This window comes from Agelaius tricolor, unplaced genomic scaffold, assembly GCF_023055355.1.
Source record: "Agelaius tricolor isolate 1412-34295 unplaced genomic scaffold, bAgeTri1.0.p SCAF_3, whole genome shotgun sequence".
NCBI classification, from domain to species: domain Eukaryota; kingdom Metazoa; phylum Chordata; class Aves; order Passeriformes; family Icteridae; genus Agelaius; species Agelaius tricolor.
Window position 1 is genome coordinate 40,050,985 of NW_027269263.1, and position 26,038 is coordinate 40,077,022.

General features: G+C 41.3%; 1 protein-coding gene across 2 annotated transcripts in view; it reads right to left on the reverse strand.

The window, feature by feature from the left end:
• Positions 1 to 25,235, reverse strand: part of ANO6 (anoctamin 6) — a 78,475-nt gene extending 53,240 nt beyond the window's left edge. Inside the window, exon 1 of one of the 2 annotated variants that reach the window (XM_071423560.1) lies at positions 24,923 to 25,235. Coding sequence is in view for 1 of the 2 variants with exons in the window: in XM_071423559.1 (XP_071279660.1) it covers positions 16,883 to 16,982 (100 nt within the window). In the remaining variant the exon portion in view is untranslated. Of the gene's footprint in view, positions 1 to 16,882; positions 17,023 to 24,922 lie in introns of those variants that run through there. The other variant, XM_071423559.1, reaches the window with a different exon arrangement.
• Positions 25,236 to 26,038: the final 803 nt, after the last annotated feature.

Below are 26,038 nucleotides of genomic sequence, written 5' to 3' on the forward strand. Positions count from 1 at the left end.
AGATCTGACTGTACAAAAATGGTTAAAAATTAATTATTTTCTTGTGGCCCTCCAGAAGATGCATTCCTGCCATTGCAATTGCACTGGATTCCTGCCAGTGCAATCTGGATCTCTCTGTTCAGCATCTTGTGCTTGCACAATCCATTCAGATGTGTTTTACCTTCCCCACATCTTAGTATTCACTTCAGCGTCCTACATTCCTCCGAAAAGAGCCTGGGTTCCTAAAACTCCATGATTCCCTAAAAACAGGAGTTAGGCAACCTGACACTCATATTCCTGTTGGATATAGTGTTCAGGTGTGGCAAAAGCACCATAGAAATATAGAGGATGAAAGAAATGAAAATGTTCTGTGCAATGCTTGGATAATTTGAGTTAAACAAGATGTGGAGCCATGCTGTTTATGAGGAAGATAAAAAGAAATCTGCAATTACTACCAGTTTACTAAATGAGGCAATGGACTTAAGAGAAAAAAAGAACAATGAAACACTGTAACTTGCATTTAAACAAATGGCAGGGAAAAGGAAGTTGTCTGGGCAATGCTAATGCTGACACTGCCTAACTTCTAAGTGCTTGACTTCATAGCCTTAATGTTAACATTTTTTAGTCATAATATATTATTAGCTGCAACCAATTAGGGATGCTACGGCTCCTGCTGGTAACTGGTAAAATTTGCATTTAAATACAGAGAAAGATTACTACTGGCTATACTGTATTATTTAATTATACAGTCAGTTTAGAAATGAAATTATACCTGAAGCATTTGAGTGATTCCCTTGAGCAGAAATGATGTAATAATTATTGCTACAATTGGCATGAGGAAACTTTGCAGAAAGTCTAGAATTTCACCTAATCAGGCAATTTGATTAGTGGTCCATATGCAGCAGCACTCTGTGCTGCTGCAGAGTAATCTCAAAATGCACTGCAAGAAAAGTAATCATAGTAACTATGGACACTTTTTCTCATGGATCAAATTTATTGATCAAATTTATAAAGTTTCAAAAGTCAGTTCAGAATAATGTAATTAGTGTAAATTCAGTACCATGATGGAAAAACGCACAAACAACCAGTATGGTTGTTTTAGCTTATTACAATCACCATGAATAAAAATTCTGATTTCTGCTGAAAATTCTATTTGTGGTGCCCAGTAACTACAGCTGGTAAGGTCTGACAGCTTTGTGCCTGACAGGTCACATACCACAGACCCTGTGGCTTTGAAGACACAGAGGTTTCTAAGTTCCTTTCTGGGAAAAGAGGCATTAACAAGAAGGATGCATGTGTGCACACAGCTTTCTAATAAAAGTAGTGTGGGCAGTCTGATGGAAAATAAGAATATGCTCCCTCTGCCTGGAATTGAAAAGTCCACTCTTCAACTAAAAATAAAAAAATAAATGCGTATGAAACTTCCAATTCAACAAATTTAAACACGAATGCATTCAGAAAACACGAAGGCAATAAAAGCAAGTTCTAGAGACAACACAAAATTTTTTCCCTGGACTTTGAAAACACAGAAATAGCAGGATGTAAGATCCCAACAGCCATTACAGTCCTCTAACAACACAAGGATGGAAAAAATGAAGTATATTTCTCTGGAGAGAGAATGGCATGCTGAAGATCCTAGTCATTTTAGTCACTGGTGAAGAGCCCCCAGGTTTAGGTGACTGAATGGATCGATCAACCACTGCACATTTACAGACCAAGCCTTGAGCTTAGGCAGGGTTGACAATTAGCTTTCTAAGGTGATGCCACCATCAAGCCATGCCTTTGGCTGCAATCAGCCTCTTGTTGGGATGGGTGGTCTGTCATCTGGTTTGTAAGCCCAACTGGTGGCTTGTCCTTTGTGTCAGATGATGTCACACTACTGCCTTGCGGTCATTCAGCTGCAGGGCTTAGCGCTAGCTCCTGGCCCTTGTCCTTGGGCAGAATGCCTGCTCCCAGACCCAGATTTTGTCACAGCACAGTCATTGGCCTGCATCTTGCCTTCTGTGCAGTTCTTGCTGTGCCTTTTCACCAGCCAGTGAACACTCAGGCTGTTCACTAGTTTTACACAAGGTCAGTGGTGCCCCCAGCCCAGCCTCCTGGCCCCAAGAGAATCCAGTGGTGCTTAGGGTCGGAACCACCATTCAGGGTTCCAAAGTGTAAAATGAGGGCACAGAGGCAGGGAAGCTCCCAGTGTATAGAATCAGACAGAAGTAGTACATTTTTTTTAGATCATCTTAAATGCTTTTGAGCCAGCAGCTGCTTCTTGCACGTCTTGGCTCTGGGGTCAGTGAGGAGCAGCAGGTTTCTAACCACCTATCCATGAGGTGGTACATTAGAAATATTCTCAGATATATTACACAGTACTGCAAGCTCTGAGGCAGATGCCAAAGATATCTGAGAAAATGTAAGAACAGTGCTGACCATAGGACAGCAAGAGCTTTTTGACTGCTTGACGTGCAACAATGTTAATAAAATAGAAGGTATCTAGCATAAGATTTGTGCTTACAAGCTACTGGTATAGAAGGATTATTCCCTGGGTAGAGTCATATTTCAGATTTCAGTATGGTCACCCACCACCATTGTGAACAAGCCTCTCAGAGTAGGAACAGCAGGACAGCTTTAGACCAGCAGAGTAAGCACATGATGGTCTGGCATAAAGTGCCATTTCTAGATTTCTCTAGCAATTGCTGCTCCTTCACAGAAGATTAGCCATCCTAGATTGAGTAAATTATCTCTAAGAACTTATCAGGAAAGAATACTCATTAATTTAAAAATACAAATCTCATTTTGCTTAGCACAGAGAATAAAAATATGTGTATTTTGATAGTGTATCTCAGGAGGGAGCTAACAGAGCTCAGGACTATACTGCAATGATCCTGATGAAAAATGACTGGCATTGAATCTTAGATGCTGTTCAGCTATAACAACACCAAGCAGCAAGAATAATAAGGAGGAAAAAGCCAAACCCTTCCTTTCTTCCTATCTCACCTATACCGTAGTGTAATTCCATGAAATCTTTAAAAAAAGCCCACAGAAGAGGAAATGCATGCTTTGTTTTGGAAAGCAGGGAAAGACATTTTACTTTGGTGTCCGTAAACAATCCTGCTAAACTGTTTTACAATGTGATGAACATACCAGATGGCAGTAACACAGGAACAGCCACAGGGTTTGCTCATTTTGTACAACATTACGGATCTCCATCAGAGAGACCAGTGCTGAGAGACCCAGTGATGGCCCTCGTCACAAATTCATTTCCACTGAGATTCTAATCCATTTCTTCAAAACTGTGGAAGGCAGAAAATGTAAAAAATCCGTTTTCCAATGAAATAAAACCAAAACCCAACCAGCAGCATCTAGAAAGTTGTTTTTCATTTAAGCTGAGTTTAGAATGCTTACGCATCTCGTTACCACAGTAGGGAAAATGCAAGTGTGATGGGCTGTTAGGAGGTTAGTCATTATCCCTTGATATCAGTATGCTGAGATTTGTTCTGTTTTTGAAGAGGCTTTACTGCAGATTCCATTTTTTGTGTCAAAGGTAAGAAAAATGACCTTTTAAAATGTGTGGATCCAGCTCCTAGATGGTAAGACTAAAAGGTTCTGGTCATCCAGTGATCCCTGCAAGGTCATCCAATCTGATCCCTGGACACAAACCAGAGGATTTTACTTCCAGATTTTAATTTAGTTTATTATCAGCAAACTGGAGAAAAACAGAAACATGAAATCACGGAATGACTCCTCTATCCCTGCTTGCTCCAGGCTGGCACTTCAGCTGTGCAGTTTGGACCTAGGCATCCTATGCCACTTGTAAGTGACATTTCTCTTCTGCATGAGCCAGATCTGTTCATATGGACTCAAACCTGGCATTCTGAATGCCAAGAGACTGACTGGCCCTAAAGGTGGCAAGAGAAAACGGCAAAGATAGTGATGGATATGGAAAAGAACAGAAAGACTCATCATGAAAGCAAACAGGGTTTCTCTAATGTTTATTTTTGCATGCAAGGTGTTTCTAAGGAACATTCTGATGAGACAAATGGTTAATGTGTTTGGTTGGTGAGCTATACACACTGAGAGATGCAGAAGCTCTTCTGATGGGCACTTTTGATCTTAGAGCACTGGGTAAACATCTATCCCCAATGCATTTAATTAAACTCTCCTCCATTCTGAATAAACAAATTCAAATAAAGCAAACACATCACAAATGATAAATGGAATAGTATTATTATTTATGCTTTCATAATGAAAAATTTTGGAAAATAAACAACTGAAAAAAACCTGAAAAATACCTACTGAACCACTACCCCCAGGCTCTGGGGACCAAGACTGCAATATTTACACACTTAGATAACTACATAGACACTGCTGGATTCACTCATCTCAAAAGAATCATTTTCATGTTTGTGTTCTCATGTTTGGCTTGTAATCCTTCCTTACATGGACTGGAACATAGAAAGGAGCAGCAGCCTGCTACCTCAGGAGTTTACGCTGTTGTGTGAGAACTACAGGAGCAGGCTGCAGGTAATCCTGTAAAAATCAGTATTCCTACCACAGCCTGAGACAAGTACATGGAACGGTGGCAGTGTAACGGCTATCAAAAGTTTGAGTCCAAACTTGAGCCCAAACTCCATAAAATATCATTGGTTTTATGTTTTCTTTCCCTGAGTAATTCCAGAGGAGTTAGTGAGATCTTATCTAAAGCAGCTGCTAAAACACAGTATTGCTGATACTTTAAGAAGTAGAAAGGAGGAAACCAAGAAGCAGCACAAGCTGTTTACTATTTCTGTGTGAACACTCTCCCTCCCCTAGGTCTCATGCACGCCCAGAACCATGATACACATGCATATACTCTGGAGGCTGACTCGCTGTAGGACTTTACGGAACACTTTGGAGAGGACTGTCGAGTTTGGCCTCTGGTCAAAAGTCTCATAAGCTGTTTTTATACCTCCTGCAGTGCTGAGGGTCCCCAAGGGCCTTCTTGAATCAGAAGGTGTTTTCTTCATTGCTTAAAATAATGTGATTTGGTTTTGTTTGCTTGTTTTTATCCCAGATCAACTAAAACAAAACAGCTGTCCTGAAGCAGGAAATATAAAGAAGACAAGCTACTTCTGTTTTTGTCATGAGACAAATTTGCCAAGATCAACCTCAACCATACTGTCAAAACTACAAACCCTTTACAGAGGGAACTAGCATACCCTGCCTTCCTTGTGTTTTCCAGGAGGGCAGCCCTCCCACAGCAGTTGCCCGGAGCCCCAAACATAGCAGCCAAGCTATGGTTTTTTAGCAGCCAAGCTGAGTCCTTGGTGTTCTTCACCAATGCTAAATCTCCAGGCAGCAGCTATGGAGCCTTTTCACTGGGAGCTGACATGATTAACACAATTGTAATTGCAGATGGCTGTTTGGTCAGCCTTCAATGCCTGTGGATCAATGAACTATCTAATTAGAAATCTTGAGATAGATTTATAAAATTATACCCACTGCTATTAAATTTACATGTCTCAAAGGAGATATATTTGAATTTCTGTAACGAGATTCTCAGCATGTTTGCTTTAAAGTATTTCCCACACTCTGATGTTAGACAGTGTGTCTATAGGAGGGTCCCAAAAAGATACTTTTAATTACTTTAAAAACAGTGAAAATATTAAGTCAAAACCTAGATGTACTTTTTAACTTGTGTGTAGGTGCAAAGACTCTGCCTGCAAGCATTCTTGGTGCTGGACCCAGAGTTTAGAAACAAACTGTACTTTTGTTTCCTAATCAGGAAATTGTAGTTTTAGAAATTAAAGGACTACTCAGATTTTACTGTGGTGACCAGTGACAGGACCCAAGGGAATGGCCTGAAGTTGTGCCAGGGGAGGTTTCGGCTGGATATTAGAAAAGGGTTCTTCACCCAGAGGGTGGTTGGGCACTGGAACAGTCCCTGCAGGGAAGTGGTCCAGCACCAAGGCTGGCAGGGTCCATTTCAACCATGCTCTCAGGCACATGGTGTGATTCTTGGGGCTGTCCTGCGTGGAGCTAAGAGCTGGACTCAATAATACTTGTGGATCCCTTCCAAATCAGCTTATTCTGTGATTCTGTGAAAGATGAACTTTGCTTTTCTTGTAAACTCCAATAAACTTACAAAAACATCTGGAGCTCTCCTTGGCTGGACTGCATTGCCCTTGAAGCTTTCTCTCTCCTTACTTGCTTATCAGCAAGGAACAAGTTAAAAAATATATTCCAGCATTGACTCTTCTATTCTTCAGGTCATTTAAAAAAAAATTATTACATGTTTAAGTCTTACCAAATATTGTAGGAGCAATTGCTGTGCTGTGTCTTAAGTACTACCATCATTTTATAGATTAAATTGTGCTTTAGTGCAAAATTATTTCTTGTATTTTATAGACAGCAGAATGATTAAATGAATTTAATTATTTTTCCTAGAATAAATCAGCATATATGGAGATGATGAAATATTTAACAGAGATATTACCTTGATTAGGCAATAATTCTGCTTTTGCAACATTGTTTACAAAAATGATGCTATTCCCACTCTAGTCAAAGGGACTGCTCACAAGGGTAAAGTGTGCCTTGCTTGACCTCATCCTTATTCATTAATGCCTGTAAAAACTCCATTAGACTACTTACAGAAAAAACACAGAAAAAGAACACCAATAATCTTACTAATATTGCACACAAACTAATAAAACTCTCTGGCACTGCTAGAGCCCTCTGGATTATCATCTCAGCCTTCTTATTATCTCTAACTGCAGTGCCAAACCTGCAGCAGTGGAAATTTTTTTGCAAATAACTAAGAGTATAAAGATAGCAAGTTTTTTTCCTGCTGGATAAATTACCAATGAACACATTTCAATTTTTGCTATATATTAAAAAATACATGAAAATGGCCCAGGTTAATTATTTCGATTCACTGCACTCATAGCTATATTATCTTAGTCTCTTCTGCAGTTTATTTTCCTGATGAGCTCAACTGGAAGAATCTTTATGCCACTGTTTAATGAGTTCCTGACCAGATAAATAGGTGAATATAATTACAGAATCATAGAATCATAGAATGGCTTGGGTTGGAAGGCACCTTAAAGACCACCTAGTTCCCAATTCCCCTGCCATGGACAGGGACACATTCCACTAGACATGTTGCTCAAAGTTCCATGCAGCCTGGCCCTGCTCACTTCCAGGCATATGGCATTCACAGCTCCTCTGGGGAACTTGTTCCAGTGCCTCACTACCCACAGCAAACAATTGCTTCTTAACAGCTGCACTGGCCAGCCCTCCCCAGTAAATACTGTCAAGAGTTCTTCCTCTTTCACTTTCAACTGCTTTCTTTCTTAGTCTGTACCCAGAACTCACATATTTTGCCTTCACTTCCATTTCCATACTCTTTTCATGATTTCAACATTTTTTTTTTTATGAGAATCTTCAGGTAAGACCCTGGTTTGTGCTACGTGAGTCTCTCCACTGATCTGAGCTCAAGTCTGGTGCTTTTCTCAGGCTTCCTTGAATTACAGTACCAGACCACAGCTTCTCCACAGGCTGTTTGGTCACAGCTCTTAACTCCTCCACTGTGTTAGCACACCCTTGGATTACTAATATCAGTTGCCAGCATCTTTAGCAGGGTTGCTACACCACCAATATTTTACAATCACTTCTCATTCTTTCCAACCTGATCTGCAGCCCAGATGACATTTTTGAGTTACTATTCCTCCCACAAAGGAAGGAAAGAATCCACGATATTTCACCCCCTGAAAAGTCACAAATCTCATCCCCTTCTCCTGACACAGGTCCATTAGTATCACCACACCATAGGAGGTGCAGGGTATCTCAACAAAAGCTCTTCTTGCTCCCACTCTTCCTAGACAGTGAAAATTCCTTAACCAACTGTAATTTCCCAAAATAGTAGAGGGACAGGTCACTGGTCTCTGCTGCAGCCATGGAAAAAGAACCAAGAGCTTTCAGGCCGAAGAGAAGGCTCTGGGGAAACCTTATTGTGGCATTTTAGGACAAACTGGGGGCCTATAAGCAAGATGGGGACAGATTTTTTAACAGGGCCTTTAGAGACAGGACGAGGGGTGATGGTTTTAGGCTAACAGAGGGTAGACTCAGTATACTTATAAGGAACAAGTTTTTAACAATGAGGTTCGTGACACACTGGAACAGGTTGCCCAGAGGTGGCTGATGTCCCATCCCTGGAAACATTGAAGGCCAGACTGGATGGGGCCCTGAGCAACCAGATCTGGTTGAAGGTGGGGCTCACGGCAGTGGGGCTGGACTAGATGAGCTTTAAAGGTCCTTCCAACCCAAACCATTCTGTGGTTCTGTGATCTATCTCCACCCATGCTGGAAGCCTGCAGGACAGACACACACCAGGGGAACTCAAGTTTTTCAGGCATTTAACCTGCTGCACCAGCTGGTCTCAAACAGCACTGAACACAGAAGAGGTAGTAGCTGTTTCCTACAGCAGAACACTGCTGCTCAGCTCATTCTGATGACTGTAATGAAAGCAGTCTCCTATGCAAATATTTAATGTCCAATAATAAATCATATCTAAAAAATGCTGGAGAACCTGACTAACCAGATTAATGGGGCCAGATGAATTCCATCTACAAAAAAAAAGAAAGGAAGGGAAACAGTAAAAGCAAAGAAAAATCTGCTGTTGGTGGCAGTTCTTACAAAACTTTAATTTTCAGTTGTGTCAAAATGATGTTGATGAATAGTGGTTTAGTTGGAAATTATTTTAATTGTATTTAATGTAAAAACTAAATTGAAGTGCCTTTACACAACATTCTGAAACTAAGCTGCTGTTTCTACCACATGAGTCACAAAAACAATGAAAGGAATGTTTATGGTCCAGCAGACTTGTAACTACATTTCTTAAAGTTCAGTTTGCAGTTTAATATATTTTATTAATTTTCCAATTTGAATCTGGCACTCATTAAGGATGCCTCAGAAGCTCACTTCTCAAGTCCCTGCAGGGAACCATGCCTATATGTCTACTGCTGTTATCAAATACCTGAGCATGGGGCAGGTAAGAAGAGAGTAATTCCACTGATTAAAGCAAAAATATATTTCAGATGTCTGTGTATTCCCTTGGGATACAATCAGGGGAATTGATCGTCTGTCTTCTGTCACAAAGCCTTCAGAGAGATGTGGGATGCCTGAGTAAATTGTGAGGGGTGGAAAAGACAATAGATCTATGCTTAGATATTTGCATTCTTAGACTGACAACCAAAACCAATCCATTGTTTGGTGGCAGTGCACATGACTGCCAGTTTTCATTTGCCACAGACAGCAGCAATAAGAAGATAAAGTGTGCAGTGTCCTTCTCTGCAGCTTTGCATTCCTACCACACTGGCACTGAGACTCCCCAGTGAAAGACAGGACTAGAATGCCAAGGAAACCTAGGCTGCTGCTGTGGGCTGGCTGTGGGTGGGAATACTTTTTGTAGCCAAACCAGTTTGTGCTGCTTCACTTGTTTGCGACATTACAGCCTCCAGTTTTCACTTCAGCTTCCAGATCCATCAGACTGGAACCAGAACACCAGACAGCAGCAATGTCCGAGGAGTGTCTCCTCACAGCCAATGCAGCAGATGAACTCACTCTCTTCAGCGTAAGACTGTTCCACCTACACTCACACTAAGACTGAGTTTGAAACAGAAAACCCTAAAAACTGCAAGTGATATTAGGCCCATTGAATATTTGGCCCCTAGTGAATATTTTTAAAAATTTCATATTAAAACATATAAACCAAATATCAGCTTAATAATATGTATTTTGTACAGCAATATTTCAGACTGTTAGAAGGACCATGTCAAAGACATGCACTGTAGCACTACTGACAGTCCACTAAAAATAATCTGATTTTTTCTATTCATCAGGATAGAAAAGCACTTGCATAATATTTCTTCCTTCACCTTTGTTTCCTCAATATGAGAACAGCACATAAACCAACCCATGGCACCTTCTTCAGAGCTGTCCTCCTTGACATTCACCCTCTGTTAAATAAATTATCTTGTTAAACACGCAACTGCAGCAGTTCCATATGCTTAAGGCCTCAAGCACCTTTTCTAAAGGTTTTCTCATGTCAAGCAGACAATATTTAGTTTTATTATTGTGCATTAAGTAAAAAGCACAGCAGTCAGTATCTCCTTTTCCTGGCTACACCAGTTAATCCCAAACTTAGGCTAATGCTACTTTATTTGACTTTTTTAAGGGGTACAAGACTATTTAATTTATGCCATGTAAAACAAAAGCAAACAAAAGCACCCTTGTGTTTGGTTTTTTGGTTTTTTTTTTTGTAATCACAGCAGAAAACACCCATTTTAGTGTCAGATTCCCCTTGAGGTTTGCCACATGTCTAGTGGCAAACTATATCTTAAGAGCACAGCATGCCACCCATCATTTCCAAGGAATTGGCAGGTATGAGGAAATAGTATGATGAGGTGATTTCAGTGATGACTTTATTGAATGGCATAAATTATAACAACTTTATGGACAACAGAAAGCTGGAAGGCGTGGCTCACACCCCAGAGGTCTGTGCAGCCCTGCAGAAGGACCTCAAGAGGTTGGAGAGATGGGCAGAGAGGAAGTGCCTGAAATACAGCAAAGGCAAATGCAGGATCCTGCACCTGGGGAAAAATAACCCTCTGCACCAGGACAGCCTTGGGGACCTCCTACAGGGAAGCAGCTCTGTGGAGAAGGACCTGTGGATCCTGGTGGACACCAAGCTGCCCATGAGCTGGCAGTGCCCTTGTGGCCAGAAGGCCAATGGAATCCTGGGCTGCATCAGGAAGAGCACTGCCAGCAGGTCCAGGGAGGCGATCCTGCCCCTCCACTCAGCCCTGCTGAGGCACATCTGGAGTGCTGTGCTCCGTTCTGGGCTCCTCAGTGCAAGAGAGACATGGAGCTCCTGGAGTGGGTCCCACAGAGGGTGACAAAGATGATCAGGAGGATGGAACATCTCTCTTATGAGGAAAGGCTGAAGGAGCTGTGCCTGTTCAGCCTCAAGAAGAAACCACTGAGAGGGAACTTTGTCAATGTCTATCAGTATCTGAAGGGAAGGTGTCAAGAGGATGTTTCCAGGCTCTTCTTGGTGGTGCTGAGCAATAGGACAAGAGGCCACAGGGAGAAACTGATGCACAGGGAGTTCTACCTGAATATGAGGAAGAACTTTACTGTGCAGGTGACCAAGCTCTGGAACAGATTGTTCAGAGAGATTGTGGAGTCTCCCTCACTGGAGATATTCAAGAACAATCTGGACACAATCCTGTGCAATGTGTTCTAGGATGACCCTGCTTGAGCAGGGAGGTTGGATCAGTGACCCACTGTGGTCCTTTCCAATCTTACCCATTCTGTGATTCTAAGAAGTTCCCAGGCATATAGTAACAGATCTTATTACTAATTCTTCTCTAATTACTCTTGAAAGGTCCTTTTGTGTGGAAAGACATCTGTTATGGCATGTGTACATCTTCCCTTCCAAGTCTCTGGTCTCTTCAAATTCGAGTTCTCTATCTGCATTTTCATATTCTGCCTAAAGCACAAATCAACTGATATTAGGACAGTTTTTTGTGAGCTTTTGATTGCATTACTTTTAATAACTGTAACATTATAGAACTGCTGGAGTTCTGTACCACATAACAAAATTCTGGCTTTTTCCTACATATTGAATTTAATGAGTTTTCTTTTTTACAAATGGTAATGCTTGAAAAGTAGTTTTAAAAAATCTTAAGTTGTTGAGCATAACAGCGTAGAGTATTCCTCCTCTTAAAGGAAATTGTGGCTTGTGTAAATAGAGGAAAAAATTCAGGGAATGACTTGTGATAAATATCCATTATAAAATTTATTACCTAATAATTAGGAAAAGAAACAAAACTATTACTATTAAAGTTGTGCAATTTGCACAACCTAATACACTGGCAAATAAGTCCTCCTACAGTTTGTAGACTTATCTGTAAAATGCACTCTTATGTTCAGTACAGCTAAATTCAAAATACAGGAAGAAAGAATATTTTCACAGTATGGTAAGTTTTAAATGGACAACTTTGAATTCAGGTATGGTAAAAACCCTTTAAAAATAGATTTAAATTTGGTATATGTATGAAGGTTGTATAAATTTCCTAAATTCCCGCCTGATTCTCTGATCTCCTCCAGAATTTATGAATTATAAATAGCTGCAAACTGGTAATTATATTGCAATTAAAGATTTATATTCTCAGCATTTGGTTTTTAGGAGTTTTGCAGAAAAATAATTAAATCAGCCTTAAAAAGTGAGGGTTAACAGCAGTGTACTTTCAAATGGAACCACACTTGGTGACAAGATCGATGTCATTGCATGGCTTGGATTGTATACTCATCTGTGGCCTGGATTCTGCAAAGGGGAAGTGGCCGAATTTTGGGACAGAAAAGTGCAGAAGCATGAAGAGACAAAAAAAAAAAAAAAAAAAGTAGGTAAACCATCTGTGTAACAGATATAAGAGAAAGGACATAAAGGCATGAAAAGTGGTTTAGATGTTGGCCAGTGTAACACACCAGCATTTCCTGAACCTGTGCAAGTCCCAGCTCACCAGGAGGAGTTTCTCACTGCCCCAAGAGTAACTCCAATAGTAATTTAAAAGAATAACTGAGACCATGTGTCTACATTCCTGCTTGTTTCTGCAGGAACGTACACGCATGAGATGTACACACACAGAGCAGTGTCCCAAACAGAGTGCAGGGAGGAGAAACTCTTGATTCTCAGCTCATCAGACAGTTTATTGCCATCTTCAGGAGAATGGAGAACTGCAATGTGCCCCAATCATTTTTAAGTTGATTGCGAGTATGAGAAGCAAAAGAGAAGAAAACCGGGTGTGAAGTGACACCACTGGGGCAGTTTTACTCACTACTATTGTAGGTAGACTGAAAAGGAAGAAAGTGTCCATTCAGAAATAAAACTACTTTTTTAAAAGAATCTGCTTATAAAGTCTTGTGTTTAAAGAAAATATAAGATCTGGCCCCATTGAAATTTTCCAAAGGTGGGGATTATACTTAATAAATTGCAGGACAAAGCCATACTTCTGAGAAAAAGTATTTAAATGTTCAGGCTTTCCATTGCCTTTAGAAGACTTCTGTAGAGAACTGCCCATTCCAGAGAATCATGAAGGCAAAATGGAGTAATTTGGAGGACACTGTGGGTATGTTGTATTTTCATATTGGAGTACAGTATATGATATCAACAATATTTGTAGGGTCATACAAGGAACATCATGTTACTGGAACTATTGAAATGGAAAATATAAAAGCTCTGGGCAGGCAGCATGACTAAATGCAGTATATGCCACGAAGAAACAAGAGAACATAACAGTGAGCAAAAGTAAGGAGGTGAAGAATAGCTATGCCTACTCTACACCATTTGGATTGCAACATCACCCCTCAGGGCTCCAGCTGTACAGTGGGCTGAACAAAACTGGTTGTCTTAGGCTGTGACTCCACAATTTATGTTGCTTGAATAAACCACTACTTTTGTACATTTTTATTGTAGTTGCTAAAAGTGTGTCCTGAACAACAGCATGAAAGCCTTCTTACAAAGAACAGCCAGAATTCTCCCTGAATCCTCATCAGCACATTGTGTGAGAAGAAAAAGTCTGACATACGAACATCCTTTTCTTGGTCATCTATAAAGCACGGTTTGGTCATTATTGCAGCAGTGTCAAAAGATGACAAGATGTAGCCTCAAGGCTCAAGAAGCAAATAGGATATATATTTGAGTAAAACCAAGACCACAAAGAGTAAGCAAGTGGCTAACATATCCCTATGAAGACAAAAGCATTTCTTGTTGGATAGGTAATCAGGATGGATGCCTCTGGATATTGTCTGCACAAGTTAATTTTTCTGGAAACCATACTCAAATATTCTGTAAATCCTCAAATACAAGTGAACCAATTTGGATACGGTGTGAGCTTTGCAGCAGGGAAAGAATAAATTATGTGAGGGAAAAAAATGCTACTGATGTAAAAATCCTCTTGAAAACAGCCTGAGTCCAAATGAAAAAGTTGTCCATCTTGTTTAAGCATTGGAAAGAAAAAGCTTCAACTTGCCAAAAAGTCTAACCTTAGGACAAGTCTTTCTTCCCTAAGCACAGCTCTGATCCAAACAATTAGTGTCAAAGCTCTGTGCAACAGGCAGAGCAGCTCTGGTACCTCCCTGTGGACTGGGCCTTGAGTATAGCTCTTTCTCTGGATGCCTGCCCAACACTGTTTCTGACAGGAGTGGCTTGCTGGTCATCAGCATGGATAACCAAAACCAACTGTATGCCAAAATGAGACAGATTGCTCCCTTTATGTGCCATGACTGCACACTTTGACATTCCATAATAATGCTTTTCTGATGAGATATAAACACTTTGGATTAACCTTGAATAGAACTGGAAAGAGTTCAGAAATCCTGCTTACTTCCTGAACCAGGGATGGTGTCCTTGGAAAAAATGCAGATGCAAGTGGCAAAATAAAACTGGAGGTAAATAGATGATGAACATATTTGTCAGATTAATAACATATTTCTCCTGCTATATTATTATATTATACCTAATATAAAAACCTTAAGACAGTTACACATGCATTTTGCAAGGCAGAGTAGCAAATGTGACAAAGCCAGGTGCTGTGTAACAGGCTCTGTGTAACAACTCATGAAATCATCACTGCACAATTTTTAGGCAATTTTGCCACATAGCATGAGTTGTTCCCAACTGTTGTATACAGTATATGAAGCTCATGATTTGCTGGCTCTGAGAGCTGAACTATCCCCAAGTTGGATAAAGAGTTATGAGTAGGAAAAAGTTCAGTTGTTCTCTGGGGTGAAGAATGGAAAAGGCAGCTGTTGATTAATACACTGCAGTGCTGATCCACCCTTTAAATTCAGGGAGTGGAGTCAAACAATACCTTTGCTGCACTTCATATGGAAAACTGGATTTGTCTTTGGACTATTACTGTAAGTCAAGGGATACTCCCATCTGAAACAAAGGCTAATAATGTTGGAGGAAAGACATTCCCTAATTTCCACAGACATTGGGTGAGGCTCAAACTTTATGCACTTCTGGAGTGAGCTAACTGAACAAATGTGGCAGGCTGTATTTACCATTATTAAGAATTAATATTTGGAGGCAATTAAAAAGAGAGAGTTAATGTCACTAAAATTTTCTACAAATGCAGAAATTCAGACCAAATATTAAAAAATCATCAAAAATATGTGCTTTTCAGCAAAAACATTCACAGCCTTTTGAAAAATAATGAGCAGAAACCCTTTTTATTTGTTAAAATTTATATAAACAGATCCAGCTTCTACTTACTTGTCTAACTGACTTTTGTCTGCATTCTTTATTTGTTAGATTTATTTTAACAAGTGAACTAGAAATAAAAGGCTTTAGAATATCTTGGCTACTGCAGCTGAAAAACAGCTTCTGAACTGAAGAAAATCTGTGTCTCTTCAGTGAAATGAACAGACCCCTTCAGTCTGAACCAGCTGAGAAACAACCCCTTTTGGGCTGTTTTCTGGAAATACTCTAGTAGAATTAATTCCCACAGTAAATACAATGTCATTGTCCTGGGCTACTGGCATTGGAACAAGACTAACATACACTTTGAATTTAAAACTCTCTGTCCATTTTAATGTCTGCTTTTCTGGCAGACACAATATGCCTTTTTTTCCCCCCAGCAAAATCCCTATCTTTCTTTGCTTTGCCAATTTTCCCCTTACATTTTACTTTGTTTTGTTGGGTGCTTTGTTCTGTGGGGAGGGAGTGGTGTCACTGAAGGAGGGTAGGTTTAGATTAGATATTAGGAAAAAGTTCTTTACTGTGAGGATGGTGAGGCACTGGAAGAGGCTGCCCAGAGAAGTTGTGGATGCCTCTTCCCCGATTGTGTTTGAGGCCAGCTAGGATGGAGCTATGAGCAATCCGGTCTGCTGGAAGGTGTCCCTGCCTATAGCAGCTGTGCTGGAACTGGTTGATCTTCGAGCTCTCTCCATCCTAAGCCATTCTGTGATTACCCTTCTCCTTAGCTCGGTGTGAAGCCAAGGCACGCCAGTCGGGCAGCGCGGGGAGCAAAGGGATGCTGCGAGCGCCAGGCGGCCGGAGCGATGGCACGTTTGTGTTTTCCCAAGGACCGAGGCACCGGGATGGCACGTTTGTGTTTTCCTAAGGACCGAGGCACCAGGATGACACGTTTGTGTTTTCCTAAGGACCGAGGCACCGGGATGGCACGTTTGTGTTTTCCCAAGGACCGAGGCACCGGGATGGCACGTTTGTGTTTTCCTAAGGACCGAGGCACCAGGATGACACGTTTGTGTTTTCCTAAGGACCGAGGCACCGGCATGGCACGTTTGTGTTTTCCTAAGGACCGAGGCACCGGGATGGCACGTTTGTGTCTTCCCAAGGACCGAGGCACCGGGACACGGGCTGTGCCCGTGCTGGGAGATCACTGCCGCACCAAAGGTCTCCGGCATCGCGCTCCCTGCAAAGCTTCTGCCCCCTCTCACGGGTTTCCCTCAGCCCACAGGGAAAGGAACAGGCAAAGTTTTCGCCCACTGAGCCGTGCCGATGCTACGGAAGCAGGACCATCGGCACGGCGCTCCGTAAGGCAACCACACCTGGCGCACACCCGCCAGCAGGGACAAAGACATCCCGTATTTTCCGCGGAAAAAGGCTCAGTAGTTTTAGCGGAAGGAGGCGAGCGGCGGGGCGGGCTCGCTGTCTGCCGGTGGCTCCCGGCCCCGGCCGGCCCCAGCCCGGGCGCGGCGCCGCCAGGTGCGCTCCCCGCCCGCGGCACCGGCCCCGGCCCCGGCCCCGGCAGGGACTGCCCGAGGCTGGAGCCCCGCCGAGCCACACCGCCCGCGATGAGCCCGCTGTCCAGGGGGACCCTCCCCGCACCAGTCCCCGACTCACCGATCTCCCCATCATCGTTATCATCATCTTCCTCCTCCTCCTCCTCCTCCTCCTCCTCCCCCTCCAGATCCAGCAGCACATCCTGGTTCTCCACGTTCATCTTGCCGAAGTTGCGGTGCCCCGTGCCCGCTCCCTGCCGCCGGGAGCGAGCCCGCCCCGAGCCCGGGCAGCGCCGGGGGCGGAGCGGCGGCGGGGGGCGGGCGGCGGGGCGGCCACCGGCACCTTCCCGGCAGGAGCAGCCGCCCCCGCCCCGCCGGGCACGGCCCCGCTCCAGCCGGAGCCCTCTGAAGCCCTGGGTCTTTTAAAAACGTGCCAAAATATGCACCCAAGCACTGAAGGACTGACCACTGCTAAATACTGCTGGAAATGTGAAGCCTACGGATGGAAAAAGCTCCAAAGCAACAAGTAGAGTTATTTGGAAAAGGTAATGGAAATTGAAGGGGAAATGCTCAAGGACTGAATAACAAGCCCATCTCTAGAGCTCTAGTAATGTATTAAACTCGTTGTTTATTATTTCAGAGGTAAGAGATTTTCCTCATCTCCATCTTAGCCTCCAGACACAACCTAGGAGAATTTTGTAGCACAGAGAATGAAGAATCGTCACTATACAGGAATACTGTGGGGCAGAAGTACTTATAAAAAGGGATTTAACTGCTCATCAATATACTCATCTACTCAGATGTGTTGGTTCCAGGAGAAAGTAAAGAGTTCCTAAAACTGCAAGATATCTGGAGGAGTGCCCAGACAGGAACTGGACTGAGGTGGTATTGTGGGAAGAAATGGAAATAAGACTGTAAAAATGGATTGAAGAAATGGAGGAGCAATGTTTGGGGAAAGGAGAAGATAAGAAGCACAAGATACCATTTGTAGCTTTTTTTCCTGCAGAAAGCAGTAAAAACCCTATAAGCAATCTATTTTCACTCTCCAGTCTGTTGTTGATACTAAAATGACTCACAGGACTCAGGATGTTTAAAGTACAAACAAAAAACTGGATGGAAAGCCGTTTGTCAGATAAGCTTGTTGCTTGTCAGTATGGTTATCTGTTGTCAGGCAGCTGTGGTTAGAGTCACAGCAGGGCCTGGTACTACAGCAAGTCTAAGTGCAAGCACTGTCAGCAAAAAATTAGTTCAAAAATTTAATTGCAGAGTTTTGAATCAGCTCTGCTTGGCAAAGACCTTCTCTCATAGTCTGCTTAAAGACAGAAGTGGTCTGCAAATGCATCAGAACAGAAGCTACTTGTTTTGCCCAGTTGATAATGCCCCACTGGTATTATTGTTATCTGCACCATCTGACACTGTGCATTTTTCTCACTCAGATTAGGAAAGATTCACAGAACTGAACCAGAGAAGGAGGGCAATATGATGGGGGAATAATGGTGCACAGCAAGATTTGTTCTTTTGTGTCCTAAGTTAGAAACCTAGTGTGCTGCCCTGTGACACATCCAATCTTCCTCTGACCATCTAAGAACATGCCTCACTCACTGCTGTGACTGCTTGTCAGGTTTCACACTCTGTGAGGTTATGGGGGGAGAGTGAGTTACATCACTCCCAGCCAGGAGTGCTCACTCCAAGATGACTCATTTGCAGACACATCATGGTTTTGATGTGCCTGGCACACGTAACATCCTTACATACCTGTATTGTGTAACATTCAGCTGCCCCCTTTTCTTGCAGGTCCTCCCCAAAATGTGGTCATGGCTGGTGAGATCTTGTTTCACAAATGATAGGAAGAGGGCAGGTTCCAGTCAAGGTACAGCTTGGTTTAGGATGGTGATGTGAGATTTATGCGCTTGGATACTCTCCAGGGACATCATTGTTACCTTGGTTACATACTTCCCATTTTCACATTTAATGAATGAAAATATAATCCAATAATAGCAAAGTTAAAAAAGAAAGAGCACTTCAAAACCAGGCTTTAACAAAATGTGGGGGGTTTTTTTAACTTGATCCTACTAAAAATACAGGTAGATGATCTACCTCCCAGCATAAAGATTTCTCCCAGTATTTTACAATCTAGATTGTAATAACACAAATAAAGATTTTGTAGGCTTCATTCAGCCTTCAACACCTGAATGTTCAATTTCATAGATTACAGAGCTGAGTTTTGCAGATACCTTAAAAAACAAGGGGAATATTGTGTGCAAAATTCACATGAAAAGCATATATGTTGGGAAATGCATAGCTATTTTGTTTTTTGACTTTGTACCTGATGAAAATACTTCTATGTGTAGTTTTGGTAAAACACCTAAGCTTCAGAAGCTCAGTTTTGTTACTCCTGAAAAACAGATTAAAAAAAAAAAAGTAAATGAAGACAAAAATACAACAGCACCACCCTGCTGCCATCTCTTTGTCAGATGGATAATAGCAAAAGATCCACTCAAAGAATTGCAGTTGGGTTAACTCTAGCCAAGTTTTTCAAAAGTCATCTGAAATGAAAAAGTTAGGCTAACTAATCCCCACCCCAGCTCAAGCATGACTGTATTCAATTTTATTGAAGAAATAAAACTTCCTGGTAGTGAGAAACAGAGACAGTTCATGGAGCCAGTGGAAAAATTGCTTCCATGGGTAAGGGTTTCATAGCAACTGTAACAATATAGGTCAGGAAGAGAGTAAAAGAGATTGTTTAGCCCAGTAGTGACAAAATTCTGGCACAGGCGGCAAGTCTTTAACTGGCGTGGATCTGGGCTGGCACCAGGAGCTCTGAGTCACAGGGCCTTTGACAAAGAATCTGGCACTGAGCATCAGAAGCTTTCTGTCAGTCACTGCTCTGGTCCAGCCCCCAGCAGAAAGGCAGGTTTGAACATATCCAGACACTGGTGAGAAATATTTGCCATCACATGCTTCACATTCTCTGGTGGGGAGTCCATGAGGCCCCCAGTTTCACTCCTGTTGGTACGCAGCCAAAAGAATTTTGCAGCATTTGAAATTTTCTTCTTGTCCTTCTCCCAGCATCTGTGAGAACAGCTGGTTGTTGTTCTCCTGATAATGACAGATTACACGTGAAAAACTATCACCCTAATGCCTCTGAAGTTTTTCTCATCCAGATTACACAAATCCAGGTCTTGCATCCTTCCAGCACAAATCACTGTCTGTGCTTTGCTCTCTGTTACAAGTTAGTGTAAAAAATGCAGTGTGAGAATCTATGGTAGGAGAAGGTGATATCATTTTACAAAATCTTTTAAGTACATTGGCTTTACCCACTCACAGTCCTTTTCTCAATGACTGCATTCCTTTACACTCTCACATCCACACAATTACAAGAAAGCAAATGTTCAAGTGGTCTGGGCAGGGTCACTTGTGTACAACACAGAGGACCAGGGGGCCATGGAGCTCCATCCTTAGAGATACTCAAAAGTCACTTGGACACAGCACAGGTGGTCTTCTTGTAGCAAGGGGCATGGAAAAGATGACCTGCAGAGGTCACTTCCTACCTCAGCCATTCTGTAATTCTGTGATTCCATGAAGGGATGCCAGGTATCAGGCCCTCATCATCTCCCCTGAGCAATGATAAACTAATTTTTGGACAGATGTTTTGTACCCAAGAACCAAAAATCACTATGACATGATTCTTTTGCATTGGACTTCTGCTTATTTCCACCTCCATAAATTTTAGGCAAGTCTGGCCTGAGTTCCTTAAGGCCAGAGTCTGTGTTATAGATGGGCTAGAAATAAAAGGAATGGTGTATTTGATGTGATGTGATATTACTTTCTTTTGTTAGAGTCTTCTGCTGGCAGGCAATCTGTGGTCTCATTTGACTGGAATGGTAAATGCAGGAAACAGTCCCCCTTTCTGTTGGGGACTGTGCCCTTCCTTTAGTATGAATATGGTTCATTTTTTAATTTAATGTAGTCCATTGTTTTCATGCTTATGCAGTTATATCCACTCATTCTTCATTTCTGTCCTCTTAATATTTCTACTACCTGTCAATACCTCTGTACACTTTGTTTCATTGCCTCACCCTTTATTTTAATGTACTGTGCTCAACAACAAATACTGGATTCCAAGTAAGAACTCACCCACAGTGAATACTATTGCTGTACCATTTTGGACATGATTTTCCTTCTAACATGTCCACAGCAACAATTTTAATTTTTGTCTTTCCACAGTTGTCAACTTCTATTTCTATTGCATTGTGCAATGAGTCTTAGATCAATTTGTCTGGCAGTTTCCCATTTTGTATTTCTGCAGTTGATTTTCTGTTCCTAAATGGACATTTTTACCCTTGGTTTTATATTTCCTCATTTGATCAGTTCTTTCTCATTTTCAAGATAATTTTGAATATGAGTGTTTTCCTTGGTATCAGCAAACTGCTGGGGGACAAAATTCATATGGCCTAAACCATAGGCTTAGCAGAATAAAGTCCATGTGCATGTAGAAAGCAAACAGTCAGAAGATTTGGAGGACTGGTAGGTCAGGTGTGCTCCAAAAAAAAAAAAACTGGCAGGGAGTTTTGTGGGAAAGCTATCAATTATTGAAAGATATTAGGGCCATGCTGGAATATTGTATCAGTGCACATGAAATTTGGGAGAAACAGCTGGAGACAAGTATCACTGTGTGAGGATTTCTTTAAGGATACAGGAGTTGGAGTGGTTCATCACTGTGGGATTCATTGCAGAGCAGAGAACACAGCTGTCTTTCTATTCTGCATTCTCAGTTGGAATGAAAGAAATAATTATCCTAGGGACCAAACAAAGTCTATTATGCCACATTTCATAAAACATTAGACTTTTTAATAACTGCTGGGATATTGTGCCTTTGTGTCTGAAAGCAGGGGACTTTAGCATCATTACTGAAACTTTGAAACTCAGTAACAGAAAAGCGATCATTTGAAATGCAAAGCCCGTGCTATAATGGAAGAACAAAATCAGAGAGAAGATAAAAACTAACTAAAGAAATAATAAATAATACATATATAAATATAATATACACTTAATAAAATGGTATTTCCCCACAAGAAATTCCCTTAAGTGCTTCACAAATTTGCTGCATTAACAGTCAGTAAAAAAAAAAAAAAAAATGTAGAAGAAACTTCTTCCAGTTCACTGCACCATATATTTTTCCTGTATTGTTAAGTTGTGCTTGCAATCTGTTGAAGCCTAGAGAGAAATGACTGTGAAGAGTTTTGAGATAATTTTGTTTCATCAAGCTCTTATGTTTATTTCATCTGATTCACAGATAGGAAGAGCAGTGAATCATCAAGGGAAATTAAATTACCCAATTTCTGTACAGCTCTAGTATTTTTCTTTTACCTCGGTTACGTTTCCAATTGCATGTAATCCTCACAGATTTCTTAATTCTCACTCTTGCATGCAGCCTCTAGTCTGAGATGACAACTTCAGTCTCTTTTGCCCTCTATTGAAGTGAATTGGTAATAACAATTACCAAGGAAATGTGAGCTACAATGCATAAAAGAGGATATAAATGATGGATCTCAGACCAGTGGTGTGTGTAATTACTTGATGCAGAAGTCTCGTAAGGGCTGCCAAGTCTTCTGCTGACTCCTACCTATGAGTTCCTTTTGCCTTCTTTCTCTAGCTGTTCTTAGTATGGTAAGTAGATGTGGTAATCATCTGGGAAACCTTTTGTCTGATATTTCTAACCTGTTTAATACCAAGTTTTTAATTCTTAGGAAAGGTATGTACATGGCCAATGTGTATATTAGAATAATAGAGTTCAAGTACTGTTATTTTTCTAACACAAATATCTGAACCCATATAGTTCAAAATATTTAAACTTCAGGGAGATAATGAGGTTATTTCAAAAGGTGAATTGTGAACAATAACATTCAGTCATTTTCTTGTCTGTATGCTGCTCTAGTTTTACGATATTTTAATTCTACTTGCAAAAAAAAAAAAAAAAAAAAATTAAAAAATGCCCCAAGTCTGTTTGGATATCTCTAAGTCCCAGGAAACACCCACGTGTGTTGGTTAGTCCAGGTGAGCTATGTGACTAACATGGCCACGCCTTTCAAAGCCAGGGCTGGGACCTCTGTGAGTTCTGGGGATACACTGAGCTGCTCTGAACTAGCTGGGCAGCACTGACCTCCCCAGTGTGACTGCTGGGGGAGTCATGGCCCACACCTGTAGGGCAGCCAACAGGTTTTGTCTTAGTGCTCTGAAAAAATGCAAAGGGCTGCATTTAGCCCTGACCTGAACGCCACTGAACAGACCCAAACCCCACTGAAATGGTTAAAGTAATTTGAATAATGCTGTGCATCTTTACTGTGTCCAAGTGCAGGTACATTCTGGTTGGGAAAGTAAAGGATAAATAATTTGCCACACTTGTTGCTAAGTGTTTTTTACAGTGTCACTTTCTCAGTTACATGGGGAAAAAATGTCTGATCTAAGCCAACACGGAAATGACCCAACCATAGCTGAATGTTCAGACTACAAAAAATATACAATGACGTCTTCAACAGTTTTTCTAATTTGAAATAAGAGCTGTATGTCCTGGAAAGATAAAATTTGTGAATTTTTGAACATAAGGAGATAAAACTTTCTGGAAAAGTTGGAGTGACCATAATATTGTGGTAATACTACAGTTCTTTTCTGCAGCTGCCACAAAAACACACATTAAAAAATAAGAATGTTTCCAGAAATTTGCCCATAGAAGCCATGATATTTTATTTTTAAAAAAATACTTTTTTAACCTTTCTATTTCCATGTTGGCTTACTCAGACAATCTTCCCTGAGCAACTGAGAGAGCTCCACTCTGTAGAACCCACTCAGCAATGCATGTCACAAACTTACCATTCCATTATCAGTGGAATAGATATTTTTTCAGGAAAAAACTGGATTTATCTGGTGAAGAATATGCATATGGGAGTTTATCAATGATAAGGTCAGAAGGGCTTGTCTTGGCTGTTACTTGTGCAGGTTACATCCTCTGCCCTCACTGTCGTCATCTCCCCTCACTGTGGTGGCTGATGCATCCAGCACTTCAGCCAATGTTCATCTTAACTGCAATTCCAGTGGGATAAGCAAGTGCTACTTCTGCATGCTTTCAGTAAAGCTCTCTATTTGTGGTAAGCTTTCAGTGACTGCTGCTGTACGTCTCCCACACCACCTGCAAGCACAGATTTTCCATTAAAAGTTGAAGAGAGAGGAAGAAAGAGGAATTCTGAAATAAATCCCACTATTAGGTAAGTGACTGAATGTCAAAATACTTCCCAGCACTTTTAAAGATAATTTGGTTCTATCCTGTGGCCATGAAACATTCTTAAAATAACTTGTCAATAACTGTATCCTGCAGGGATAGAACAGGACCTTCTGACGTTAATGAAAACCTGGCAATCAAATTCATAAGGCTTTACTTATAGCTGAAGAATGAATATAATTGCACATTTAACACTTAAATGGCTTTCTTTTATTACCCAATCAGACTTCTTCTATCAGGATGGGTTGCTCTTCTGCTAGGGATGGTCTTAATTTTCATCTAATCTTCAGTAACACTGCTGTTTCTGGGTTGTTCCATTGTTAAATGTTATGTCTGTACTGGTTTGTGGTCATGTAAGTGGTATAAATCAGTAGACTCCACAACTGATGATGTGAGAGCATTCTGTGGCAGGCTTTAATGCTTACACAGGACTTGGAGGAGTACATGTATCTCCTGTGTCAACTCCTCTTCCCCTCTGCTGCAAAAGGAAGTGATCTTGTCACCAGTCCTTCCTTCTCCTCCACTCTGTTATGTCATATTGCACATCACTGTATTTCAAATTTACTCCAAGGAGGAATTACACTGACAGGCAAACAAGGAGAGTTTTGGTCCTCCTGAAGAATGTGAAGAAGGGGTTTTGCTGTATGCTGGTTTGGAACCCCAGGAGGATTACACACATGGTCTGCAAAGTACCTTTATTGCACTTTAAAGAGAAATGGATATTTCTTCACGTCTTCCATGTCTTGCAAATGCCAAGAAAGAAAACCACTTTCATTAACTATGAAACATTAAATATGTATCTATATATACATATACACACACATATATACATACATATATATAGATATATATATAGATATACACAGAGTGTGAGAATTTCCTTACCTCAAGGTATGAGTCAGTTTTAAGCAGCTTCTTTTTTCTCTCCTTGTGTTATTTTGCTTTTCTTGCTTTCTATTGAAAGTGAGATTATATGACCCTTAAGGTGTTAGTTGGGTGAGACTGATCTCATTCCCCAGGTAGAAGCAGAAAAGGAAACAGAAGTGTGAGGAAGCTGGGACCACAGACCAAGTTACCCATCCTTTGCCAGGTGTTTGACACCTTTGGTGATTTTAAAATGAGGAGTTTTCTGTTTGTCTCTGTGGCTTTGTCCTCCTCAGTGCAGGCTGCTGCATCGCCAGGAATGTGGATGCTTTCTGCTGCCCAGGATCCTGTTTTGTTAACGCTTCCTCCTTCGGCCACTTGCCAGAAAATCACCTTGGAAACCAAGGCACCAGTTTCCATGGTCACTTGGAGGAGCATATGTTTCCTTCCATTGCATGGGGTATTAGGAGGAGGAAGCCCACAAGCTTTTTTTGCCAGAATAAATTCTGCAAGATTGGGCTCAAAGAGCTGCATCCCGACCTTATTTCCTCCATCAAATCCCCAGTGAAACCACCAGAACTGCAGAGGACAAACAAGTGCAAAATGTGGCTTTACATTAATGTCCTCACAACTGAGATGTGAAATGACATCTTACAAACAACTTGCTCTGACTTATTACTCAGAGAAACTCAAGAGTGAGATAAACAGGAATAAAACAGAACCTTGTTGTCCTCCAAATGCTGGCACATGAAATTACATGAACAAGAAAAAAAAGTCCTTAAAAGCACTCACCTGATGGTTGAGGTGAAAACTTGCAGTAGCTGGTCAATCTAAAGGTGTGACTGTGCCACTACCCCACACTCAGAAAGGGCCCATGGCTGGTTGTGGAAAAAAATACAAAAAATAGCATAAGGATCTTTCCTGATTGGAAAAAGTTGGATTCAAGCACTGTAGGATCAAAGGCTAAAAATGTAGAGGAGGAAGTTGTTGACTTCCTCTAAGGAAAAGCAGAAATGTTCCTCAGGCTGCTGTGTTCAGGCTTCTCTCTGTTTTGACCACCACAAGCTGCAGCAGAAGCATCTTCACATCAGGCATTGGTTCAGGTCAGAGAAAACAGCAAATTTTAATGCTCATCTG